This window comes from Pseudopipra pipra, chromosome 6, assembly GCF_036250125.1.
Source record: "Pseudopipra pipra isolate bDixPip1 chromosome 6, bDixPip1.hap1, whole genome shotgun sequence".
NCBI lineage: Eukaryota > Metazoa > Chordata > Aves > Passeriformes > Pipridae > Pseudopipra > Pseudopipra pipra.
In genome coordinates this window covers 14,676,144-14,699,416 of record NC_087554.1, presented here as the reverse complement: position 1 = coordinate 14,699,416, position 23,273 = coordinate 14,676,144, and the positions used below count along the sequence as shown (strand labels likewise).

Here is a 23,273-nt window from a genome sequence, read left to right as displayed (position 1 = left end):
CAGGAGCTGAGCATATCAACACACTACAGTACTGCACAAAGCTTTTGTATGAATGCAGGTATACACACTGCCAAAGACAATATATTAAAAGATATTCCCCAACTCCATTGTTTTCTCACTTTCTGGGACATAAAAGGAGCGTTTTCTTCCCTGTAACTAAGGATTTTTTTTCTCTGTGGCTTTCAAAAATGGTACTGTGATGACAAGAACAGTTGCTACCATTTAATGAAGAATTTTAATTTTTTTATCACTAACAGACTGTAGTATTCTGTTGAGTCACAACCACCTTTCTTAGTAGCTTGGCCACTTTTTTGGTGTTGACAATTCCTAAAGTTCACAAGTCCAGACTGCCTTGCTTTTCTATGCTTCTACCTCAGACAAAATTTGCCATTGTTAGAATCTGTATATTATGATTAATTGCATGTTATGCCCCCCAAAATGGCAATTTAATTAAGAGTAAACCCTAAAAATTGAAACATTCTAATGTTAATAAGAGGCTGTATTTAAAACCAGGGTTTAAAAAATAATGAAAAAAATTAAGTACTTGGATTTTCACTCTTACCTGATACTTTTTTCTGTTTTGCTACCTTTCCCCCAAACTCCAAAAAAATTTAATAGGTGCAAAAATTGCTTTAGAATTAGTTCTATTTATAATGGTAGCAAAACTCTGCTTAGTAACTTAGATTGCCTATCTCCTCAGTTATAAGTTTAGAAACATGAAATCCTATCTACCCACTTAACGTACACAAACTACCAGCAAACTCTGCTCATGACTTCTAAGTTTCTTCAACAAGAAATGTAAGCAAACATCACTGGAAAAACTAAACTTCATACCCAGCCAAAACATCACTGAAAGAAAAGTGTAATTATCTACCTCTCAAATACTTACGGTTCAGCTTACTATCACAATGTTAACTGTTTAATCTCCTCCTATTCAGTTGAAAATGGGAGGTAAAACATTATTCTACAGTAACTTCAGTCTGATTCTGTGAGCTACCAAGCAGATGTGCTCAGTGACATACCCTGGATTTGCAGCTTCAACAGCAGTTGCTCAGCATTATCCAGTCCCAGGGCCCATGTCATGATCTTTTGGGCCAACAAAGCACATGAGCTCAAGTTAAACTCAACAGCAACTCGTTATGAGTAAAACAGGACATTCTAGAAAATTAATTCTATTCATGGAACAGGATAAGAGTAAGTTGAAGTTAAAAACAGTCAATGTTATTATGTATAAATCTGCTTAAGGTGGAAGGATGGTTTTGCAAAAAAAAAAAAAAAGTTTTTCATTAAAATTTATTAAATTTTCAGTTTTCTACTGTGTTCCCAAATGTGATCCAGTTAATTAAGATACTAACATTAAAAGGAACCAAAAATGCTCTGTATCAAACTTAAACATTGAAAAATAACCTCTGTGCAGTGTGCCTGTATCTTGAACTTTTAATTTTAGCTGAAAACTCTCTAAAACAGGCCATATGTTGACAGTGAGTTAGCTATTAAAGCACATAACTAACATTATTAAGAACTTTGTTGCAAAATTTGTATAGGGCAAGTCACATTTTTATAACATACATAAAAATAACCCATAGTGATCTTAAAGGGGTGATAATTATATGAAAGATAAAAGGTAACTAGCTTGAGCACATGATTTTAAAAAAAGGGAAGAAAACTGCAGCTATATCCATAAAAAGATCATCAATTCCCTACATACACTGATTCCCCAACAATTTCAAATGTGAATTGATAACTCTTACATGACACCTCTGTGCTTGTCCATCTGGTAGGCCAAGTGCCTTCTTTCTTTTGACTGAATGCATACCAACCCATTTGCCAGTAAAAATTCCTGAATAGAATGCAAAAATGTATTTTCTTGTGAGTAAGTATATGCTAGATATTAAAATTCAGTTATCAACTCAATTTCCTCAAATGTTTGTGGGAACAGGACAGCAGACAAACCTAAGTATAATGAACATAACTCAATTTAAAAGCTGAAGTGACTTCTCATGGAAAACACTTCGCAGCCTTAGCCCATGTGCTGTTATATAGTGCAATTTATAGCCAAAGTATTCCAATGCGACAATATTTATCATGATGAAACTGGAAAAAGTGACTCGTCAGCTGACTTTAAACAGATATGTATCTACTGCTGTGGTGATCAGGTCATTTAAAATTCTTCCTTTTGAATGTGCGTCACGGCATGAAGAAGTCTCATGAGGAACTTTCTGGCCAAGGGGATTTACTGGGCCTATTATTCTGCTCCCGATATTTATCCTCTGATTCCGCAGGAATAGCTGTTCCAGAGTTTCTGATCTAATATGTAAAGCATTTACAATAGTCAGCAGGAAACTCAATATGCTTTTGCCTGCGCACTCTGGAGCTGGTGTAACTTTTCCATTAACTTAAACAAATGCTGCTGTATTTTTAGACCATGTAATTACCCTACATCAGCAGCCTGGCCCTTGTGAAAGTACACTGGAGAAAGATTCGAGCCCTGTGTTTCTCTGCTTATAAAACTCTGAAACCCAAGCCCTCGGATGTGGCGATTAATGAAATACCTCTTGATCATTTGATCTGATCCTACTTGCTGAGGTAAATTGTTTTAGTTTTCCATTGGCATAGATAGGATTTTTTGGTATAATGACTGGAGGGTAAAGACTTCACACTTGAAAAGACATACCATTCTGTGTTAATGGACGACCACTGAGAATTGGAACATGTTTTAACCTTCTTCATTCCTCCTTCAAAGATAAAAGACCGAGGAGGTATTTTTGTTATGTCCATAAAAAGCTCCTTGCTTGAAATGTTGTATGAACATCCTGGTAATAGCATTAGCTCTATAATTCTGCTGTCCAAAAACCTCAACAGCTCTGCGATTACAAGCATTTGTCAAGAGGCAACAGGCATTTGGCAATGACAAAATCTGTCATTTTTCTGAAGTTGGAGTGTGCCAGTCAACAGCTGCATAAGGCTGTCAGCATAATGTACTGCAAAACACCGGCAGATTCACAATGACACCATTAACACTTTAATTCAATGTTTTGATAACAAGAAGCTCCACGAGGCATACAGTTGGCCTCTTCTATCATAGAAGTCAGAGGCTGCTTCAGGTTTGTCTGTGCCAAGATTCAACATGGTCGCTGTAAAACACGGCCAGGCCATGCTTCATTTGATACAATATTTCATTTTCTTCCTTTGTTCATAAAACAATTTCAGTGTCAGAGAATGAAGAGATTATTTTTAAAAATGGTATTGCCAGGAATACTTACTAAAATACTCCTGTTACCCAAATAACCAAATTGCTAATCTATTTAAAACTACAGCACAATAAAAAGCTTTAGAACATAAACACTTGCACTGATCTTTGAAGTTTATATACCACACAATAGCCAGTGGATTCAGCAAGTAGTGGTTGTCGCTAAATTTCATAAAGTGATATGAATACGTCTGTTGTATCTGATACATCAAGGCAAGCAGAAGCTAAAGCAAACAGTGGTTTCTTGAATAATCTGCTTTGCTTTCTTTTATAGGTCAATATAACTTCTTGCATCTTTTTCTTGACCTGTAAGGCCATCTTCATGTCAGCACATGGTTCCCAAGTGTTTAGGAATATGTAAAGACAGTTATTCCAATTATTTCTTTTCCTTAATAATCTAAAAAAGAAAGATCTTGATTGATTAATGATTTTTTTAATGTGTTTTCTTTATCAGTTTGTGTAGGAGCAACTTCTGCAGCCAGCTCCTATGAATAGTCCCTAGGAGTGAGTATCTCCTTCATTTCTCATCCTAAAGTCTCGGTGGAATGGAACTATTATGGGAATGGGAATCCCTCAAATAGGTAGAAACTCTCTCACAGCAGTCTGAGGTTTGTATTCAAGAGCTGTAGCTGCACAAGAAACATCAGGGATATGATACCAAGATCCTCAAGAAAAGGTGAATACCTCCCAACTAGATGATGACTCAAATACTAGGGGTTAACATCCCAAAAGGCAGAGCATCTCTGAGTGGGTAGTGGATAAAAGTCAAGGTGTTTTTTTACAGGAAACATGACTTCTGAGGAGGCCATAAAGCTTGGAATGAGAATGCACTGCACAGAAATATCTCTCTTGGCAGCAGGCAAAGGGAAAGGAGGAGAAAACATCATCAACAGACCTCAACTTTTAGAGATCCATTCCATTCTTTTCTCTTCCCTTCATTAATCCATTATTCATGAGCACAAATTTTCTACTCCTTAAGAATTTTGTTACCATCTACAAGGCCAGTATTGCCCACAAACTGTACACCAGGACATGTATTTCCAAAACCAGTTGGCAAACAAAAAAAACCCACTGTATGTCAAGCTATTTACTGGCTTTTCACAAGAAAACAGAATCTCATCTTCATTACAACGCTCAGGGATTTTAGAACCTTTTTAGATTTTGACCCTGCACATCATGGAGTACCCACAGGTCCCTGTGAGGTAGAGGAAAAGTAAGCAATCTCATAACCTCCAAAAATATCAACACCATTTAGACTGGATTTTCACAAGGAGCAAACTGCTGCTCATAATACTAAATTTTAATCACCTACCTACAAGTTTAAAAAGGGTTGACAGTCTGAATTCCTCTGAATGATGGTACTTCAAAAGCTCAACTGAAGAGGCTGAAATGTGGATGAAATATCCTGGTTTTGCAAATGACTCAAAGGAACTGTATCCTGAAAGCCATGTATTCTTGTGAATGACAAATGTAGACCTGTTGTGAAACTCTTCAGTTTTTTTCCATTTGGAAAGAACAAGAGTATTATTGGAGACCAACTGAAGAAAATAGTTTGGTCTCTCAGCTGTTTCAAATGAAATCAAGTTGGAATCTGAAAAACAAAATAAAATACACAGAACTCATTTACTTGCTGATACGTGTATAATAAAGTAAGCTCATTGTGATGTACCACTACTGATATTAGTAGTGTGAGGAATGAAAACTGAATGAAAACTGAAAATTTTCCAGTGAAAATAGCCTGAATCTTGTAAGCAAATACACTACATATGGATTTCAGAGTGCTGGATTGTGAAGGATATTTACTTTTCTAAATACTCTACAGATTTCAAGAGGAATACAAGGAGATTAAGACATTTGCTCACACCAGGATAAAGGAATATAGCCCTGCAGTCAAGCAGAACTTAATTTACAGTCTTTGCTAAACCATTTATTTAATAAAAATTTAAACTTCATTTGACTAGCTTTACAAGTAACATTTGCCATCAGGAATTTATAGCTTAAGAGCTCAGCGTTTCATTAAAAACAAATTATGAAAACATATTTTGCATTCATCTCCCTGCCCCTTCCTCTAAAAATGTTACAGCAAAGTCTGTTTTCTGGCAAATGTCCCCTCATGATACCTTACCCTGCAATCAGCACTGCTGATTTCAAGCAGCCTCTGTACAACCAATTGCAGAGCAGCAGACTTTGAGCCTGTTACAGGCATCTGTTGCTCACAGAATTACTTCATTCTATTTTGCTGTAAACTCTGCTATTCTCTTGAAAACAGTCATTAAACTACTGTAAAATCAATTAATGCTCTAGGACTGGGCAGCATTACTCAAAAACAAAAAAAAAAAGAAAAAAAGAAACCATAGAAAACAAATATTTCTATTAAAAGGATACATTATCACATTCTGGCATAACACTTCTGGAAGACCACCTTGTTTCCCGAGCATGTGAACTTCAATTAATCTGAAAATCCTAGCAGTACTAGTGAATGTCTTTTTATTATTTGCCTGTAGCAAGAAGCTATTAAATAATTAACAATGGACAGTCAGCGTGATTTTTAACATCTGCTACATAGCCAGTCAGTGCATCAATGCCCAAAACTCTCCATTGTCCACAAATGGTCTGAAACTGATAAAAGACCTGCATTTTGCTGATATATGCATAATATTTACTTGAATTTTCTATGAATGATATATCATATTGATCATACAAACTCCTCCATGACCAAATGATGAAATTCCATTTGTTCAGATTGGACTATAAAGCACAAATTCTATTCGCCAGGTTAAATTTTGAGCAGATTTTTAAATGGGAATAGAGCAGTAGGACTGACCTTCCCTTTCCAAACATAAATTGAATGCAATGTACAAGTGCCTCAAAACTATGACTAATAAAAGAAATCTGGCCCTAGATATTCTGTGTCAGTTCTACAGACAGCAGTATTAGTAATCAAATGCTTGTCATTTTTTCAACTGACCCATATCCCTCCTTTCCTTACACAAAGACAGCCACCTTCAGGCTGTCCAAAGAGCTGACCAGGGGACTCTGGGTGGTAAAACTCTACTGAAACTCAAGTGCTCTGTGGGCATTAAAGCTGTGTATGCAGACAACTCTAGCATTTAATTAATGTCACAAATGCTGAATATACTCTTCTAAGTTTTCTCCACCTGTCTGAAGGTGTGCAAGACACCTTTTGCCTGCTGAATAAGCACCGTGCTCCCTTAGGGGAAACCTAAGTCAGGACCTGAAGGAGACAAATTTGTAGTACTCAGCCTTACAAATCACAGGTTAGTGCCAGTGGGCATCTCTGTACAAGTGGGCAGACACAGAGCAATGGTGGCAAAGCCAGTGAAGTAGGGAGCACTTTTCTTGCAACATTTCTCTCCCGTTCTTTCCCATGTCCCAGTTTTGGCAGAAGAAAGGTAAAGGGAGCACTTTACCAAGTGCTCCACATATCTGGAGCACTGGGCTACAATACCAGTTTGGAGCTTCTGAAGGCTGGGGAGGCTGTTGCTTTTCAACTAAAGGTATCTGTTTACAAAGCTGTGATCATCCAACTAAAACCAACCCAATGAAAATTTTGGCAGACATTGAGTGCACGTTCAGCTGGCAGACAAAGAAAAGATTTTTTTGACCCAGGTCTAATCTTAAACATAAGTTCGTATTCAAGGGCAGAATTTGCTCTGTCTTATTAAGATGCTAGGTTACTGTGACTTTACCATGTGCTTTGGGTTTATAAAGTCCTGAAGTCATCATAAAGCTCACTGCATGTCCAGGAAGAGTATCTTCTTCTCTCACTGGGAAAACAACACCATCCATCGATTTCACTGCCATCAGAAATTTTCCATCCAAATAGCTGACCAGCTTGTATGGGCCCTTTCCCAGAGCTATTGAGAGAAAAATCACAATTATCTTTCATGTCAAGTGTCACAAATGCTTGAGCTCTAAACGTTAGGACAAAGCACATAATGAAAAGCACATCTCACCACTCTGAAAATAGCTCCAGGTGCCATGGACTAAACTATAATAACAATCAAAATAAAGTCAAACTCTCTTAGAAAATACCTGTTCTGAAAACTGTCAAGAATACCTACCTTCAATTTTCAAGACTCATGATTAGCTTTTCTTTTTCGTCCCTCTCATCTGCTTTGGTTTCATAGTTACTTTATTAAAGTTAGCTGACCCCTTCATTATTTGACTTAGAAGTAAGCAGTATGTCTATAGACCACCCTAGGATCTCTCTAAATTGTTTATTTGCATAGTCAAACTGATTATACACTTCTTACTATTCTTAAAAATCTATTTTATTAATGTCTAATGTGTGAGGCATTTTGCAGGGAATAAAAGTTTGTTGTTATCAAGTATCAAACAGTGGAGATATAAACATAACCACTGGGAAATAAGACAGGAAGAAATTGGCATCATAAGCAAAGGAATGGTCAAAAGCATGGAAAGTTATGATTTCACAAATCTTAAAATGTCACACCTTCTCACTTAGTTCCAATTTCACTGCAGAAAAAAAAGGTTAATTTTTAAATGTTTGAAACTGTTTTTGTAAAGTTCTCTGTTAAAATCAGGCATTTTAGACCACACTTTAGCAATTCACCTCATCACAATTTTACTCACAAGCCAGGTAAGCATACATCTGAGATAGAAGTGTCCCAGAACTTCTCAGCCAATAGTCGCAGTTAATACCATTGACCTTTAAAATCTGTTCAAAGAGGTTACAAGCTTGGACTGCAATTTGCAGCCTGCCTTCATATTCTGGTTCTCACTAATCTTAAAATTCATTAAGAATTTTGAAATCCTAAGGAGGCTGCACTACAACCAGAGTTTTAGATTCTAAAGCTTTAAAAAAGTAAGCAGTTAGGACAGAAGTCCATGCTCACCTAAAAATGTACAATGATACCTCGTCACCTTCAGCACAGGGAGTTGAAAAACATTTTTAAAATTATTACTTTAGACATCCAGTATTCTAGATATATTATTATATCTTTAATCTCCTATCTCAGGCCCATCCAAAACCTGAGAGACCACAGCCACCAGCTGAGAATTCTCCCTTTCCAAAGACAATAGGTTCTGCTTTCTAGTAGGACTGGAACTATTTCACTCTGAATTCATGACAAAGTTACACAGAGAAAACATCTCTCTGGTCTAAGATGATGCCTTAACCTTCCTCTCTCCAAAACTAAGTAATTCTAGGTAATGCTATAAGTGAGGTAGACAAGTAAATCTTCAGCATGGAGATGATTTTCTTTCCCCGCTGGCAGCTCTGAAACATCGTATGTTGAATACTGATGAGTTGGATTAGCAAACAAGATACAAAGTAAGAAGTATATGATAAACATGCTTATTACAAGGTTGGTCACATGCACAAACTCTGCACTCATTCAACTAATTTCTATCAGTGAGAGTTCAGTAACAAATAAAACTAATAACACACCTTAAAAGTATGTGTTATCATCTAGCTTGATGATTACCACAGATGTTAGAGGCACTGTACTTTCAATGTTAAAACTGCACTAAGATCATCTAGTATCAGACTAGATGTATTTCATTTATAAAACCAAACAAAACAAAACAAAAAAACCAAAACCAAACAGGAAATGTAAAACTTCAATCACCTCTTATGTTCAACTCTCCTTTATTTAAATTAATTTAGAGGCTTAGATAGTGATCTAGATGAAATTCCCATGCATTAGCAATCTGACCCCACACAAAATCTTTTCAGCAGTCAGTGTACAAGAAAATGCAGACTTCTTGGCCATATTGTTTGGGCCTGAAAAACTGCACAGGTCTCTTCTAATTTAAACTTGGTCCCTCTCTTGAGATGTTTCTGGGGGTGAGCTGCTGCAATACTGAGTCTAAAAGAAGACCAAAATACCACAAACCATGTGGATAGATAGGCTTCCACATGAGCTTGATAAAAAGAGTTATAGAATAAATAGCAGAAGTCCTGACCATTCCTCACATCAGGCTGGCTTGCGTGCCACGTCTAACTATGCAGACACTGGCAATGTAACTTTAAAATAGTCTGAAGATGGATTCCAGTGCTAACAGGGCAGTACAGCAGCCAGTGCAGATTCAAGGTTTACTCCAGCACCTTGTACAAGTTTTGCACCCCTCACTGAGAGCCACTCTATGCAGCAGCAATGCTTGCTGTTTAGGAACTTACGGCTAGGCCAGACATACCTAAATGGAGAGTTATTCCCCATTTGGAGACAAAAAGTTGTCATACCTTAACAGCTACCTCCCTCTGGAGGCTGCACAGGAGACCATCAGTGATTTAACAGACGCACTGGGGATTAGCTTTGAACTGCATTATGTCTTAAGCAAGTAGTGCCCCTAGTACTATTTAGTTGAATAGTCTATTAATTACTTAATGATTTAGTTGTTTAATCACGGTCCATCACTGCAAAGAAAATTAGCTAAACATATGCTCTTGGGAAAGGTCCAAGAATAAAAAAAAATATTATGACATTAAAAGCCTTTGAAAGAGAAAAATAAACCAGTAAAACAGAATCTCGGTTATATAAAAAATAAAACATTCACAAGTTATTATTTCACAAAAATAATTCGCAATTATTTTTATACAAAGTTCTAAGATTTATATAAAGAAATCAAAGATTCTAGTGACATTTTATCAACTCCTTTAGGACTTACCTTTGTTGAAATATTCACAATCATATGCTAAAAAAAAGAAAATAAATGCAGTTAACAGGCATTCCGCAGATAAACTGGTTTTCTATTGCCCTTTACAATTAAGATGTAAGCCAAAAGCTTGACCAAATTAGATCATTTATTAAAAAATTATTACCAAATATTTACTTCATTGCTTTAAGTAAAATACTAATTTAAACTACACTGATTTAAAGAAAGCATTGCTTCCTAGCAGGAAATACTAAGCTCACATACATACAGTTGTCTTTTTGTGACCTCTAGTGGCTAAGACTGAGCTGTGCTGTTTTTCCATGCTCTCACTGAAACACACAAACCTTTTCTATCAAAATTTAAGAGTAATCTGTTCACTCTGTGGCCAATTTGCTGTGCGACTCCGAGCAAGCTGCATACTCTCTCTGTGCAACTGCAAAGTTAGAAAACTGCTTGTTTCCTCCCATTCTTTATATCCTGCCCTTTTTTATCACATCTTTGGAGAAATGACTGTCTCATATTAGGCATTTCCACTATATAGATAAAGGCCTTCGATTGTTTTACAACTTCTAAGCCTTGTTGGATAAGGATACTAAGGTAATGCTTAAAACCTACTGTTTTTCTTCAGAAAACCTTTATATTTCACACTTGATCTGGGGGCTCTAGTAAGGCAGTTGTATTTCCTAGACCTTAATGAGAAGTAAAGTCCTCCTGAAAACAGAAATTGCTTGAGCTGTTAACTTTGTCCCTTTGGTTTGGGGGATGCATGCTGTACCCTAATATAGACTTTCCATTACTTTTCCTTTCACATTACAGGGTAAAGAATTAAAAATAGAAAAGTACCGCTCACAAATACAGTGAGAAGAACATAATCCACCAAAAAGAAATCAGAGTGAGAGGTACCAACTCATCTTCCTACCAGTGTGGCTTAGTCATTGAATTCATGGCCCAGGTACCCTGATGTGATTGATTTTTCAGGTCTGTCTCTCATGCATGCAGGCAGTAGCAGCCATGGGCAATGCTGGTTTAAGTAAACTTACGACACACTCTAGGGGACCTCCAGTCCACTGCAACTCCATGCTGGCAGCACTGATGGGCATATGCTGATACACTTGTACAGAAACACTCACAGTCACCTCCTTGGTTACAACCACACGTATCTGTCAAGCAGTTGGAATAAAACCAGGTGACGTCAATCTGGAAACGAAAATATCACTTATCAAAAATACTCATATAGACACTGCCAACCAACACCTTGATACAAAGCTATGACTCTTTCAGAAGTTAATATATCAAACTTTGAAGCAATAAACATTTTACTTTAAGTGCTTCCTGAAAGACTAGAAAAAAGGTTTATTAGAACACATCATCCTGTCCAGCACTTAATAACAGAATTAAATCAATAACCCATTAAGAACAGGCATGCTAAGATGTTGATGTGAGCTTGTGTTTTGTATGCGTTTTAATATTTAAGCCCTAACAAACTACAAAGAAACGTACAAAATAATAGATTTTCTAAGCTGATCACAAATCAATAAACCTCAGAAGCGCTGAGAAAGTTAGATACACATAAAATGTAAGAAATAATACAGTAGATGGACAACTCATGTGAGAGTGGTTCATTCTCTTCATATTATCAGACAATTTCACAAGAGAATTTGTCATTTTGCCCTTACAGTATTTTCAAGCTTTTAAGCCATGCACACAGTCTCAATACCTGAACATCTTGTGATGTGTAGTTTTCCATGTAAGACCTACCACTGGAAAAGAGCTTCTCCTCCATGCTCCAACTGAACCTGAGATGACTGACCACCACAACATGTCGAGTGGCTCATTTACTGCCTTAGGTGGTTGCCTGAGTGAGAAGATATATGCCCTTTTTTTTTTCTAGGAGTGAGTTCTTCACATCTGATATTGCCCACCTAAATGTTAATTTATTTACATATGCATGAAAAATGTGTGTGCTATATAATACATCTGAGGAAAATAAGGAAAATAATGTTTGTAATTAAAAAAACCACCTCAAAATGGGTGTATTTTTGTCTGCATTAATTACAAAGGAGACTACTAGGACTACCCATATTTAGAAGACTAAACTGGTGCCAAAGTCACTTCCTGCTTACATCAGCTAAGTGCAGACAGTCCAGTTTAACATTCACATTTTAGAATCAGGACAGGTATGGGTTAGACCTTCTTTGTGTTCTCTTCTGCTAGTCAAAATTACTATGAAATGGGAGACAACACGAAGATTTGAAGTGCTGCAAGTTTAAAAGTAACATTTTTCTCTATTGATATATTCACCTTCACTTGTTTCTACACATGACCACAACTCACCACTGGATGGCAAGCTTCAAATGCTTCACTTAATAATATTCCACATTCCTTCTTGGCAAATGGCTCTCTAAGGGGATTCAAACTGCATGGATTTCGAATGTCAGAGCTGTCAACACACTTAACCAGAAAGCAAAATTAAGGTGAGAAACATTTTTCATAACCACTTTGTGTTTGAACTTGCAAAGCATAGTTCTGTGGTTTGTTTTTTTTTTTGAGAGATGTAAACCATGAAACAAGCGTATTGCTTATGAAACTAAAGCAGGACAAAGATAGAGAATTAAAAGGTGATGCTAATCTGAAGAAAAGGAAAATTACACAAGCTGAAAAAACATTTTATTTATCTGAAAGCAGCAGAAAAACACACATGTACATGTAGGTCTAAGCAGAGCTGCCAGGCAGTCCCAACCTGCAGTCCTTACACCTGAACAGTCTCACTTATATAAATAAGGAGGGTAACTTGGACAATGTATGTTAGAAACGTCAGAAATCAGATGTTTTTACTCTAACACCACTAGACACACAACATAAAAAAAAAAGTTCCGTTTTTAACTTTACAGCGTATGGAAAGAATTTTTTTCTTTCCATTGTTAGGTCTGCACAGTTAAATATTTCCCAGCTATGAAAGATCAGCTAAACTGCCAACACAGTCTAAAGTGAACTCACAACTCTTCTATTAAGCAAAAAAATTACCACTTTACTGCTCAAATGTCTTCAAAAATGTTCAGAATATTGTACAGCATTTTTCTCTACACTATTGCACTGTGAAGGCAAAAAAAGGGATTATTTTCTTTTCCTTAACAGATTATGGCATCTGTAAGAACCCCTGATATTGTCACTTGCATTGCTGTATGACTGATACTTCCAGGAATGAATTTCTGATTTCATTCTAGATAAATGATATGATGTAACAGCAAAAAAATCTACGAGCAAACACATTCTATTTCCTATGTACCTCTACAGCTGTCCAGCTGTTCCCAAACTCTTGTGAGTTTGTTAATTCAAAATTATCTGGAGTCCTCAATTCGTTTACTGTCTTCAAATCAAAATTTCCACATAATCCAGCCAATTCACCCTGGGGAAAAAAAAATACACACACATATATATACATATATAAAAACATTTTCACGTGACAAAATGCTACCACCCATAACAACTTTCAAAACTTTTGTTTTCAGTTACTTAATTATAAATTTGTCAGGTTTTGATCCTTCTTTAGCTAAATTTCACCCAAAACAATTCAGTTTTTCATGATAATAAAGCTATGGAGAATATTTTATTTTGACAATGCCAGTATTATTCCCTTTCAACTATGTATCCCCAAGCCTTTGAGAAAGGAGCTGATTTTTTGTTCAGAGAAGTGAGCTGTTAGCCAGTTACGTGCTTTTCTTTTGCTTCAGCAAAATAACACCTACTCCAGTCATGTAAGGAATGAGTACTGAAGGAGAATTTTTCCCCAAAGGTATTTGTTTCTGTTGTTACAGCAGCTATACGGTAAAGAGTAACTAAAACAAAAATAATAAAAAAAAAGATAAATGAGAATAAATATTGTAATTGACAAGGTAGTTTGAATGTTTCTCTCCTTGATTTCTGACACATTGTCTATTCTCTGTATAATGGTAAGTCTTATTTAATGAGATTTACATAAACACCTCAAAGAAATGGCAATAAGAGCATTGACTTTCACCTACCTGCCACTGATGACCCATCTGGACATGAACTGTTGTTCTCTGATCCCAAAGAATGGTGATATGTTCATCAGGAAAATGAACAACAGTGAAAAATCCAGCTTTCCATAACTGCATTTTTTGTACATGGTCTATGTAACTAGATAAGCTCTGTTCAAAATAAAACAAGGGAGCTTATAATGGAAGCAATGTCTTCATTCACTTGACAGGAAATGAAATGCCTAAATAAAATGAACTACATGGTTCTCAGATGTAAGTTCAAAAGCAGACAGAGGGCCACACAGGGACAAATGCTCAAGCAAAAGGGGTCTGGACTTTGATTGTGAACTGTACTGTATTTTTATAACTTTCCTATTTTAAAATTTGATTATCAAATTTACAGGATGGGTAACGGTAATCAGAGTGAAGGTTAAAATGTTAATGGTTCATCTGGGAGGTATAAGAGTAGTTTTAAGGTTCCTGATTATGATTTTCCCTTTAACTATACCTAATTCCATCTCAGCCACCTGCCTTTTTTTCTGCTATGGATAGGTAATAAAGACGCATGGAACAACGTCCTGAAATAAGGAACTGTCCAAATATGTCCATAGATTACAATCTTGTGTACATAAACCTTTCTTCTCTTCATCCAATAACAATCAGATTCCAATTTATTTGTAGCATGGACTAAGATGTCTGGTTTAACTACACAATATCTCAAACAGAGGGATTCAACTTCCTTTAAATAGTCAGTCTATAAATTGTAAAGAGTACCATTTATACTAAAATTACTAGAAATACTAAATACTTACAGCAATAGAATTTGCAGTTTGGCCAAAATAAAAATTACATTCAGGCTATAGAGTATACCAGGGGCTGTAATTTGGGAGTTTTTTTAACTGTATAGAAATATTCCCCTTATACGTTCCAGAGAAAACTAAACTATTAGTTCTAGTGGACTTTAAAACAAAATTCCCACTGACTTCAAAACATCTGGATTTTTTCTAAGATATTAAACAGGAATCAAGTCTAAACAAAAGAGCTACAATATCTCAACTAACACTTTTGTCAAATACAGACAAGATTTTGTTTAATATTTCCATTGAACAATACAGATATGATCAACATTCACAGTAAAGATATTTACACCTTTGCTACTAAAGTGGCACAGTAAGTTTTTGGTAATGAAAAGAAGAAACACCCATAGAAGTACATACACTACTTTTTGATCAGTGGTAAAAACCCAAACTTACTGGATTTCCTGTCTCATCATCAAATACTAAAAAAGATTTTCCAACATTAATGAAAATGTTTTTTCTGCAAATGATTCCAGTACTAAAGCAGTCAATATTCTCTATAACAACAGAAAGACTGGTTGAAGAAGTACCCTGAAAAAAAAAAAAAAGGAATGACGACTTTTAAATATACTAATATAAATATGTATATATACAAAGTTCGATTAGCAGAAACCTCAGTGTATATTTATTATACTATGTATGATTCAAATTCTAGACAACATCAAAAATGAAAAAACAGTATGTAGGACTCAACAGAATGTACAGATAGGAAATAAGTATAATGGTAGATTTTAAGAGATAGTTTTAAATCCAGTTTTAGAGAGGCTTTCCAAAAAAAAAAAAAAATCTCACCTTAACTAGGTAAACCTTACAAGTTCCAACAAAGTCAAAAGTTAGTCCATCAAACGTTCTGTAATGCCGGTCCCCATACGCAGTGCACATCGATGGGCAAGGATGGAAGGTGCACTGAAATGATCCGTGCTGGCAAATGCTGAAAAATGTATGACCAATAACGGTAATATCAGCTGCAAGCCCAGAAAAATTATTACAGCTATTACACTGAGAAGTAAAAAAATAAAAGCCATGCAAGTGTGATGAGTGTGGACAGAAGCATTTTGAAATGTTGTCCAAAAGCAGCATACATAAATTGATTCTCTGGAAAAAAAATGTACACATTGAACTCATACTGTCTATGCTTCTTATTCTGCTAGAATTTATAGGCTCCAGAAAATACAGACATCAAAACAAGAAAAAAAATATCCAAAGTAATAGAATTTATTCTCTACTGGCACATCAATAACATGCCACAAGGACAAAGCTTTCTTTTTCAGCTTTTCACTGAACATTTTTTTCTATACAAGTTGAATCTTAGAATCAAAAAAAAACATGTCCTCTTACTCCAGTCTTTATGCATTCTCTGCTCGAATGAGAATTTCACAGAATTACAGAGGAAACATTTCAGTAGCATTATTTTGTTGTTTGGATTCCTTGAAAAAACCATGTTTTGGGCTGTTGGATTTATTTTTTTTCCTGATGTCTACATATTGTCACCCCCAAACCCTAGCCTAAGATCTTAGGGGCTTCCAGAATAGCTCAAGTTCTGTCTATGGTCACCTTAAGCATCAAAGGGCTTTCATCACACATATAAGTGATTGTTCAGACTCCTGAATTCCCTTTGCTTTGTAAGAGGCTTTGCAGCATTGGATATTATACCTCTTTCTGCATCACCCTCTTGCAATCTAAATTACATTTTCAGAAACTACTTAAGTTTTATAAATAGTGGATATAATTTCATTTCCTGTATCCACAAGTAATCTTTAAAATGTTATTTTTATGTTTTTAAATGAACTGGATACTTAAAAAACTTCTCTTAATAAAGACAGCAGAGCTGGTGCCTCGATACAGCTTTACTACAGGTATATTTATAAATACAGGTTAAACTAAATACAGCATGTGATGTAATTATGGTACTTAAGTTTACTTTTCAAAAAAAATTGATTTTTAATTTCCTCATTAAATGAATATTTCATATTTTACACCTAATGTATTAATCTGACTTACAGAAATAATGGATAAATTGCTAACATTTGGCATCTCATATACTGAAGCACCAAGCAGTATGAAGCTTTTTCTCAGTATAACTTTTTGTCATTATAATTTTTCCTTTTCTGTTTATATTGCTATCACAGGGTCAGAACACCACTGTTTTCAAAAGAGCAGCAGATATCTAGAAAATCTAGGCAGCTCCAAATACTAATATCGTCTTCCTCCTGTTCCCTTATCAGGTAACTTGCACCAACATGGAATCTTTGTCCAGATTTTTGAAGACTCTGCTTATCCTGTCATTGATTTGGCACCAGCACTTGTGTTTTGTATAGGTACATATATAAATACACTAAGCACACGGCTAAAAGAAGTTAAAAGTATGATATATGAAGTGTTTGCTGTACCAAAGCACAAGGAGACAGCAGCAGGGCTCGTCCAGCTAACCCTAGTCACCTTAAGGCAGCAGCTAAGGCAGGAACCTAATCAAGCTGATCAAGAGAGGGGCAGATGGAAGGAATTATATTTGGACTGAAAGACTAAGTGCTGCTTCTCATGTTCTCTGTGAGACATTAGATTTTAATTTTACTCTTGGCTTATTCAAATCCTCCTCCACATGCCGATCTGTTAAGGACTCACACAGAAACATTTCTTAACATGTAAAGAGTAGGGAGCTCCTTTTCATACTTTCCTTTTTTCAGGAGTCTTAACATGTTTACAGTCAGAAGGGAGGGATTAAGAGGTACACAATGTCTTCAAAGTCCTCTGCACCAGGCTTGTTTCATTCTAAGTGAACTAACATTTAGTTATCAGAATCTAGAGAGCCCTACTCGGAAAAGCAGAACTATCAGCATCCCCCAAACTTCAATGAGCTTTTTAAAAAAACATATTTCCAAGAAGTATTTGTTTAAGAACAGAAGGTCCAATTCAGCAGCCCACAGATACTAACCAGCAGTTGCTCAATGGTCTCAACATATGACAGCAAACCAGCACTGCACCACCCATCTTACCTTGCACAGCACAGCACCAAAATGCTGCCATACCCTCAGCATCAGAACCCTTTGTGTTAGAACCTTGACAGCACATGCTAAAAATTTCAGGCACTTGCACAAAAACCAAAAATAGGAAAACCTAGAACCACAGTTCAGTAAGATCCCAGAGCCTGAGTTGAAATTTCCTGGCACTTCAGTGGTAGTTTTGCCAACTTAGGAAATTATTTTATTTGCCATTTTACTGTTCAATAGATAAATCAGACTAATAGTTGTTTTAATACTACATCTTATGTAAGATTATATTTAACATCAACAAACACTGATTCTCTGCACTAAAAAACACCAAATTATAAGTGCTATGAGTGCCTAAGTGGGTTTGTTTGCACGGAAGTATTCTCATGCTTTGAACATTTCCTTTAACATATCAGATACACCCCTGCATACACATACAGCAGACTCAAAAACTTCATATGTTTTGTATGAAGCAGAGCTTGTTGCAGACTCCCATCTGTCAGCAGACAACTGATTGCCAAAAAGCTATTATCACTTAATCTGTCTTTGCTTCTGGACATGGAAGACTAAAAAAACCATGACAGCCTTAAAGATCTGTACATGAATTAATGAGCCTGGCCTGAGAAAAAAAAAAAGAGAGAAAGCAAAATATCCAGTGTCTTTCTGCCTGCACTGCAGCTGCCTTTGGTGAAGTCTCATACAGATTAAATGGGATCTAATAAACTCTTTCTGATGCAAGCAATCCCACACCAGGTCCAAATGGAGAGGCCTTTGGAAATAAGGGGGTGAATAACCCGGTCGCTTTACCTGCCTGCCCAGTGGAGATGGCTTGTAAGTCGCTTCACCAGTCGACCAAAGGGCTACAAATCTCTTCTAGAGCAGATACTGAGGACCTGACGAGAGGCAGAGGTAGGCAGTCAGCACAAGGCTGGAGGGGGCAACGACATCCAGACAAGGCAGTGACTAGTGCTGACTGGAGAAGCCTTCACTGTGCCAGGCTACACTAAGCTGTGCAGGCCAGGAGCAGCAGTTCACCAGGTGACCCCAGTTACATGTTCCTGGTGAGCTACAAGAAGGGGACAAAAGGAAGGAACTGCTCTGCAGAGAATCTGGAGGCTACACCACTACCTCAGTATCTCCATGCTTGACAACTGATTTTTCTGGGGCTCTGGTAAGACAAATAGCACTGCTCAATGCCAGCTTGCAAGGTTCAGCTGTGGTCAGAGAAGAAAACAGATGGGGACCATCAAGAAAAAAGTTTGTTTCAGGATCATGCAGATGTGGAATATTGTCACACTCTTGTAAAGTTTATTAAAATGGTAATGTAACACATTCTACTGAGTGCTCAAGAAAACTTCACAGGGTAACATAGCTGTACCTATATGCTGCATTTACAACACTGGACAGTAAAAGGAATAGGTTTCTGCATGTATTTGAGTGATCCTATCAAACCTTGCCTATTGGAACACCTCCTTTTAAAGCCAATTGATTCATCAGTTATCTACATATGAAAAATTAGCAATCAATTTATCTGCTACCATGCTCAGTACATGATGTTGCTCAGTACTCTCCTTAAATTATCATTGTAGTGGGTGTATACTTATGGTTACAGGGTTATATTTGGGTTGTTAGACTGCTCAGATTCAATGCTAAATGTGAAAATGAATAAATAAGAAGCTCTAACAATGTCACTAAGGTGTTATATGAGTACTTTTCCTCTACTTTAGGAACACTAGCCATTGAATATTAGTTTAGATGACCTTGACAACAAAAAAACCCAAAGTTTTTTCTAAATCAAGCTTTTTTTAAAAGAGAAGAAAATCCCAAATAGCTATTATTTTGTTATGTAAAAGCTCTTTGAAACAATAAACCGTAAGCCAATGTCATTTTAATACCTCTTTGAAGAAATGTAAATACAAAATCAAAGTAAATGATTTACCATAATCTGCTGTGAAATTTATGATTAAAACACATGAAGGAAAAATCAATCTACAAATAAATAACTAAAATGAAATAATCACTTAAAGAGACCTCTGCTTACCAGGTATGACAGGAAGAAATTACTTTGTCCCCCGGAAAATATTCCTTTCCTTTCCATGAACATGGACATTCATCTGCATCCAAGCACACTTCCCCATGTTTAAAAAGACTGTCAAAAAAAGAACAAAAATGCAAATTCAGCAGCAGTATAGATGCTATCTAGATACAACAGTATTTTCCTAAACTTTAAAATCACTAGCATTATTATTAGTGAAAAGCAAATAACATTTTGAAACTTCTGAATTTGAAAAGGCACAATTTTATTACTAATTATGTATGAGCAATTTGATACATTCCTTTCACAGGTTATCTTTACTAAATACCAGCACTTTGGGCACTAGCACTTCAATTACTAATCCTGTGAAGACTGATTCATTAATAAAAATTTTAAGTTCAGGGAAACTAAGAATTTCTAGAAATCCTCTAAATTTCCCCAAATTTCTTGTAAATAAGCCAATTAACTTGTATTTAACTTAAGCCAAGAAATCACTCATGAGATATGGGAGCCATCACAGCCCTTTGTTCTAGTGGTATATGCTCTTACTATCAAAAATTAGTGGCATATTTAGTCTTAGAATTTTTAAATGAGGATTTCTTCTGGTTTTCTTTTCTCTACCGAATTTAAAGGGTTTTAATTTGCTGCAGAGTTTTCCTGTAGCTGTAGTTACACCTCTTGCTCTGTGAATAATTCAATCAATATCAAAAGAGCTATCCTGGTTGCATGAAATTGAGTACGTATTTCTGTATGACAGGCACCTTCATGGAAGCAATTACAAATATACTTCATTTTATTGGCATAAATATCCTCCTAGTCTTTAAGGGAGATTTTCATTGAACACAGATAACCATATGCACAGCTATTTACAGTTCAAGACTAATGCTATAAATTTTTGCTTATAATCACAACTCCTAGAGTAACAGATTTAAAAAAAAAACAAAAAACAACCCACAACTGTTAAAAAGATTGCTTTACTAGAGAAAGAACAGAGGAATTCTTGCCCAGCAAGACTAAATAAAGCAACTGGTCTAAATTTTAAAGTAAAATGTTTGTAGCTTTTAATAATACCCAGAAAATCTGAAATATGAGACCATGAAAGTTGAAGAGAGACCTCAAGTGGATTCTACAAATAAATATCAGGAAATACACCAGAAGTATTGAATTATTTTATTAAAAAACTGAAGCCAAGAAAGTTGTGTTTCTTCTATTAAAAAAAAAATAAAATATTGTAATGCTACTGGATAGGCAAAAAGATACTAATATAGGACCTAAAGGTTCAATAACCAATAGAAGAACACCTGTTATCTCAAATCAATCAAAATGTTATCAAAAGGACAGTTGTGAAACAAACTCTTGATAAGCTGCAGCAGCATCTTTCACTCCAACTGCTGTGGCTCCAGCTTGTTTTGATCCTATACAGGATCCCACTTGATATAATATAATCAGCTGGAACAACTAACATGCCAGTGACATAGTAAGAGGATTCCTTACAGGCACTGTGCAATCTATGATCATCCTTGTTTCTAACATCTGAAATGTATTTGTATTGAGAAATAAACAGTCCCTGAAAACAGTACTGTTGGGCTCATAAGATTTTTTTTTTTCAAGGTGTGTTTAGAATTCCAGTACATTTCTATAGTAATGTAAGTTTTATACAGGTTTGCCTGTGTTCCTAACTGTTTTCTTAAGAACACAGATTTGGTGTTTCTGACGTGTAGCACTGTAATTTGGGCAAGAAATCATAGGTGTGAGGCACATGCGTGACAAACAGGATGACGATACTGTTTTGTTTCCCTGGTATCTAAAAGGAAAGACTTCATCATGGCACTTATCACAGAACATTTTACTTACTCATATTAAAGAACTGGTATTTTGGATACTATGACTTCGACTCCTCTTCAGTGTCTTATTTATCAGACAGAAATTTACAACTCTGTAGTGCTTCTTAATGGGAACACACAGAACATCATAAACCCCCTCCCCGATTAAACTTAAAAATTGTTCTTTTCCTCCAGGGTATGTAAATTGTTCTTTGTAACCCATATTTATTTCAAGTATTTTGTCACTTGGAGACCAATCAACTGTGAGACTGAAAAGCTCCCCAGAACTGAACAGGCCACATTCAGACACAAAGAGATCACACTGACAAGGTAGCACTAAATGCAATTTTTCCCTCATGTTATTACACTGGATTAAAAAAAAAAAAGATGTGATAACAGTTTTCTCTCTTGTAAAGCCAAGCAAATGGATAGATTTCAGTGATCTAAGAATTCACCACAAATACCCTACAGAGACGCCTTGCACAGATCCTCTTTGAAGTATTCGAAATTTTTCTTGATGGTTATACTTACTGCAAAGACACACAGTTATCACACTTCACCATACTGAATGTTCACTTCCATTAGTATCTCATTGTTACCTGTAGCTTTCTTCACTCACACAAAGATATGTAAATAGTCTTGGAAATAATTACTGGCATCATTAGAAGCAACATGTCACCTGTGACTCACCAAACCCTTCTTTGTTTCTGCAAAGCACAGAGTTCTGGACCAAAACACGAAAAAATAACTCTCTTCCAGCTTCCAGCAGAGCAGTTTTCAACAGGTTATGTATTGCACAAGCTCCTTCCCCTCTCTCAGGCAACAGCCTACTGTCAACTGATTCTTGCAGCCATGAATACTTTTGCCCCAACAACAAATCTGCTCTCTGATGGTTTCACCAAATCTTCCTACAAATGTCTATAATAAGAGTTTAAGGGAAGTAAAAAAGAATGAAATAAGCAACAGGTAGCATTTCTAATACCAGAATTCCACCACCACCCCTGAGTTGCCTAACCAGAAAAAAAGATGAACAAATTTTGAAAGAAAAGCAGATGTTAAGAACATTATTGTAGCACCCAATGGCTTAATTGTTGTTCACTCACTGTCTAGACAGGGAGAGTTACTATAATCCAGCTGAGTGTTTTCTTTCTTGTTGGGGAGCTCTTTATAGTCCACCTCTTCTTCCCCTTTCTCCTAGCTTATTATACCAAAATATTAAGTAATTTTGTAGAATGCTTGGAAGGCTTTTAGTATCCTTGCTATATCTTTCAATGTTAATGACTGATTTTGATGCTTTAACTGACGCTGCACTTGTGCAGCTTCATCCTGGATTGGGAAACTCTCCTGCAATCAACTGTACCATCGACACCACACTGGTGCTAAGCAGAGCAGGCCCTAAACAGAAATGGTAGTAGCAGCTTAAAGACCAAAGGTATGTGAGAGTAAGAAAAACAAGAGCAAGAAGTAGATGACAGGGATTCATCCAGCTTCCCATATTCTGCAACCTTTCCCACACAGGCACCTGAAACTTGGCTCATCCATTGCCTGTGCTTCCTCTAAAGTATCCTCAAACAGAAAGAAGTTTCTGCCATCACACACCAAAATTATGTTATACTTAGAGCTGCATAAAACGTGGGTATGGGTTTCAATGCAACATCCTGTGTTTCATCCTAATTGCCTT

The 23,273-nt window shown here is 36.2% G+C and overlaps 1 protein-coding gene across 2 annotated transcripts in view; it reads right to left on the bottom strand.

Annotated features, from left to right (window-relative positions):
* OTOG (otogelin) overlaps positions 1-23,273 on the bottom strand; it is a 100,490-nt gene that overhangs the window by 35,403 nt on the left and 41,814 nt on the right. For both annotated transcript variants that reach the window (XM_064657474.1, XM_064657475.1), the window contains 10 exons: positions 19,776-19,883; positions 15,540-15,678; positions 15,144-15,278; positions 13,915-14,061; positions 13,179-13,298; positions 12,227-12,343; positions 10,933-11,089; positions 9,905-9,931; positions 6,961-7,128; positions 4,563-4,841 (listed from right to left, as the gene is read on the bottom strand). In XM_064657474.1, the coding sequence (XP_064513544.1) occupies positions 4,563-4,841; positions 6,961-7,128; positions 9,905-9,931; positions 10,933-11,089; positions 12,227-12,343; positions 13,179-13,298; positions 13,915-14,061; positions 15,144-15,278; positions 15,540-15,678; positions 19,776-19,883 (1,397 nt within the window). The remainder of the gene's footprint in view (positions 1-4,562; positions 4,842-6,960; positions 7,129-9,904; positions 9,932-10,932; positions 11,090-12,226; positions 12,344-13,178; positions 13,299-13,914; positions 14,062-15,143; positions 15,279-15,539; positions 15,679-19,775; positions 19,884-23,273) is intronic.